We start from the raw sequence: 3,990 nt of genomic DNA on the forward strand, positions 1-3,990 counted from the left end.
GTATATATATATATATATATATATATATATATATCGGTATATATAATTTTACATGTATTTTTAGACATATTTATAAAATATATTTTAGACAATTATATAATATATAACAGTAACATGCATGCATCTCATGTTGTTTTCAGGCAATGTGTTGGCCACCCTGAATGGTAGCGTGTTGGACAGTCCATCAGAGTCTCAGGGGTCCTCAGCCCCGACAGACACAGAAGCACAGAGCGTTCAGAACGTGCTGGTGCTGAGTGGAGGAGAAGGTTATATTGACTTCCGTATCGGTGAGAAAAAATGAACAGACTAAATTAGCATGTTTGTTTGGTCATATAACCAATAATAGCATTTACTCATTCTCTTTTCTCAGGTGATGGGGAAGATGAGACAGAGGAAGCAGATGGTGAAGCTCCTCAGATGAAGCCAGCGTTGTCTAAAGCAGAGAGGAGTCATATCATCGTGTGGCAGGTGTCTTATGGTCCGGAGTGACATGAACAGACGCCTCCTGCCTGCCCCCCTTTCCGCCCTATAAGTCCGCCCCCAAAGACGAAGTATGAATCCTTTCTGTAACTATGCCCCGAATTGTGTACCTAAGCTATGTACCTTCCACAGCCTTGTAACTACCCCTTTAAAATCTTATATTCACCCCGTTAACCTGTATTTTCCTACCCTCAATTATAACTACCTGTACGATCCTTCAATCCACCTTATAACATTCCCTTCCCAACAAAAACACACAAAGTTCAAGAACTTCCTGCATCTTATGACTGAATGGCAATTTTAAATGAAATATAAACAGTTTAAATCCAGTACCAAACTACGTTCCTGAAAGAACTACCCAGTTTTTGCCAAAAACCCTGACCTTTATTTTTACAGTCCGTCAGCACACAGCTCACTGAATGACAGGAACTCATCATGAACTCAAGTGACTTCAGAGATGAGAAGATTCATTTTGGAAGAACCAGCTAGATGTGTAATGGAATACAAGAGGGAAAATGCAAATAAAACCTCAATATGTAAATACTGGAAAGCATCATGGACTGCAGAGAGAAATAAGAGTGAATACTTGAGGATAATCAAATAAGTGGTCAGGATTTGTTGGCTAGCTAGCACAATCCAAATATGTCCCAATGCCATTTCAGCTCATTATTACGTAAATATGTAAAAGAATATTCAACAAAACTGATTTAAAAAGCTCAAATTCACTTCAACCATTTGCAGCTACCCATTTTTCAACCTCAGTGAGATGTGTGCTGACTAGCACTGCTAACTTCCCTTTGGGATTAAGAATGAGGTTAACAGCTGAACCGAAGCATTTGATTGGACGAGGTTTGGAAGTGATGGTCGTCCCAGTCGCCTTGTATGTAAATCATCACTCTGTGTTCTCTTTGTGGTTAAGTATTAAGAAATAAACACGTTTATGTGCTGAATACATCTGTCTTCAGCGCCATAATTTGTAGAAATGCTATCATAACAATGGTATTTTCCTTGAATTAGTAGATAGAGCAATACGTTACACAAATTTACACTTTATAGGAAAGGCAAGGCAAGTTTATTTATATAGCACATTTCATACACAATGGTAATTCAACGTTCTTTACATAAAAGAAATGAAAAAATTTTTAATAAAAAAAATCACAACAATAAAACAAGGAATTTAAAACTTTGAAAATGATTTAAAAATTGATTTAAGAGGTTTAAAATGAATTTAAAACAGTTAAGAATAGAAAATGATTATACATCAAATATAGTGCAATCAGTTCGGACATTGCACAGTGATCATTCAGTAAATGCACAGCTAAACAGATGAGTTTTGAGTCTGCATTTAAATGTGACTAATGTTTTAGCACATCTGATCTCTTCTGTAAGCTGATTCCAACTGCGGGCGGCATAATAACTAAAAGCGGACTCCCCTTGTTTTGTGTGAACCCTTGGTATTTCTAACTGACTCGATCCTAATGATCCGAGTGTAGAATATCTGCTATGTATTTAGGTCCTAGGCCATTGAATGATTTATAAACGAGTAAAAGTACTTTAAAATCAATCCTAAATATAACTGGAAGCCAGTGTAAGGACCTGAGGACTGGTGCGATATGCTCAGATTTTCTGGTTCTAGTCAGAATTCTGGCAGCAGTGTTCTGGATGAGCTGCAGTTGTTTAATGGTTTTCTTGGGAAGGCCGGTGAGGGGACCGTTACAATAGTCCACCCTGCTGGTGATAAAGGCATGAACAAGTTTCTCCAAGTCTTGACTGGAAACAAAACATCTAATTCTTGTAATGTTTTTTTAGATGATAGTATGCTGATTTAGTTACTGCTTTGACATGACTACTGAAACTAAGGTCTGTCTCCAGAATCACACCAAGATTCCTGACTTGATTTTTAGTTGTTAGACCCCTAGAGTCAAGGTATGCATTCACCTTGAGAACTTCATCTTTGTTTCAGAACCTCCTGCATCTTATGACTGAATGGCAATTTCAGATGAAATATAAACAGCTTAAACAAGTACCAAACTACGTTCCTGAAAGAACTACCCAGTTTTTGCCAAATACCCTGACCTTTATATTTACAGTCCGTCAGCACACAGCTCACTGAACGACAGGAGTTTGCCATGAACTCAAGTGACTTCAGAGATGAGAGGTATAATTTTTCTAGATGTGTAATGGAATACAAGAGGGAAAACGCAAAAGAGACCTCGATATGTAAATACTGGATTGCAGCATGGACTGCAGAGAGAGAAATAAGAGTGAATATTTGATGATTTGTTGGCAATCTAACACAACCCAAACATGTCCCAATGCTATTTCAATTCATTAAGTACATATGTAAAAGAATATTTAACAAAACTGATTTAAACAGCTCAAAATCCCTTCAACCATTTGCAGCTATCCGTTTTCCATTCTCAGTGAGATGTGTGCTGACTAGCTCTGCTAGCTTCCCTCTGGGATTAAGAATGAGGTTAACAGCTAAACCCAAGCCTTCGATTGGACGAGGTTTGAAAGAGATGGATGTCCCAGTCGCCTTGTATGTAAATCATCACTCTGTGTTCTCTGTGTGGTTAAGTATTAAGAAATAAACACGTTTATGTGCTGAATACATCTGTCTTCAGCGCCATAATTTGTAGAAATGCTATCATAACAATGGTATTTTCCTTGAATTAGTAGATAGAGCAATACGTTACACAAATTTACACTTTATAGGAAAGGCAAGGCAAGTTTATTTATATAGCACATTTCATACACAATGGTAATTCAACGTTCTTTACATAAAAGAAATGAAAAAATTTTTAATAAAAAAAATCACAACAATAAAACAAGGAATTTAAAACTTTGAAAATGATTTAAAAATTGATTTAAGAGGTTTAAAATGAATTTAAAACAGTTAAGAATAGAAAATGATTATACATCAAATATAGTGCAATCAGTTCGGACATTGCACAGTGATCATTCAGTAAATGCACAGCTAAACAGATGAGTTTTGAGTCTGCATTTAAATGTGACTAATGTTTTAGCACATCTGATCTCTTCTGTAAGCTGATTCCAACTGCGGGCGGCATAATAACTAAAAGCGGACTCCCCTTGTTTTGTGTGAACCCTTGGTATTTCTAACTGACTCGATCCTAATGATCCGAGTGTAGAATATCTGCTATGTATTTAGGTCCTAGGCCATTGAATGATTTATAAACGAGTAAAAGTACTTTAAAATCAATCCTAAATATAACTGGAAGCCAGTGTAAGGACCTGAGGACTGGTGCGATATGCTCAGATTTTCTGGTTCTAGTCAGAATTCTGGCAGCAGTGTTCTGGATGAGCTGCAGTTGTTTAATGGTTTTCTTGGGAAGGCCGGTGAGGGGACCGTTACAATAGTCCACCCTGCTGGTGATAAAGGCATGAACAAGTTTCTCCAAGTCTTGACTGGAAACAAAACATCTAATTCTTGTAATGTTTTTTTAGATGATAGTATGCTGATTTAGTTACTGCTTTGAAATGCCT

The 3,990-nt window shown here is 36.9% G+C and overlaps 1 protein-coding gene across 1 annotated transcript in view; it reads left to right on the forward strand.

The window, feature by feature from the left end:
* Positions 1 to 1,411, forward strand: part of LOC107552451 (C-Jun-amino-terminal kinase-interacting protein 3-like) — a 33,202-nt gene extending 31,791 nt beyond the window's left edge. Inside the window, exons 32-33 of the mRNA XM_016234333.1 lie at positions 141 to 287; positions 371 to 1,411. Of these exons, the coding sequence (XP_016089819.1) occupies positions 141 to 287; positions 371 to 489 (266 nt within the window). The 3' untranslated portion in view covers positions 490 to 1,411. The remainder of the gene's footprint in view (positions 1 to 140; positions 288 to 370) is intronic.
* The last annotated feature ends 2,579 nt before the right edge of the window (positions 1,412 to 3,990 follow it).

Source organism: Sinocyclocheilus grahami, unplaced genomic scaffold (genome assembly GCF_001515645.1).
Source record: "Sinocyclocheilus grahami isolate Dianchi unplaced genomic scaffold, SAMN03320097.WGS_v1.1 scaffold451.1, whole genome shotgun sequence".
NCBI lineage: Eukaryota > Metazoa > Chordata > Actinopteri > Cypriniformes > Cyprinidae > Sinocyclocheilus > Sinocyclocheilus grahami.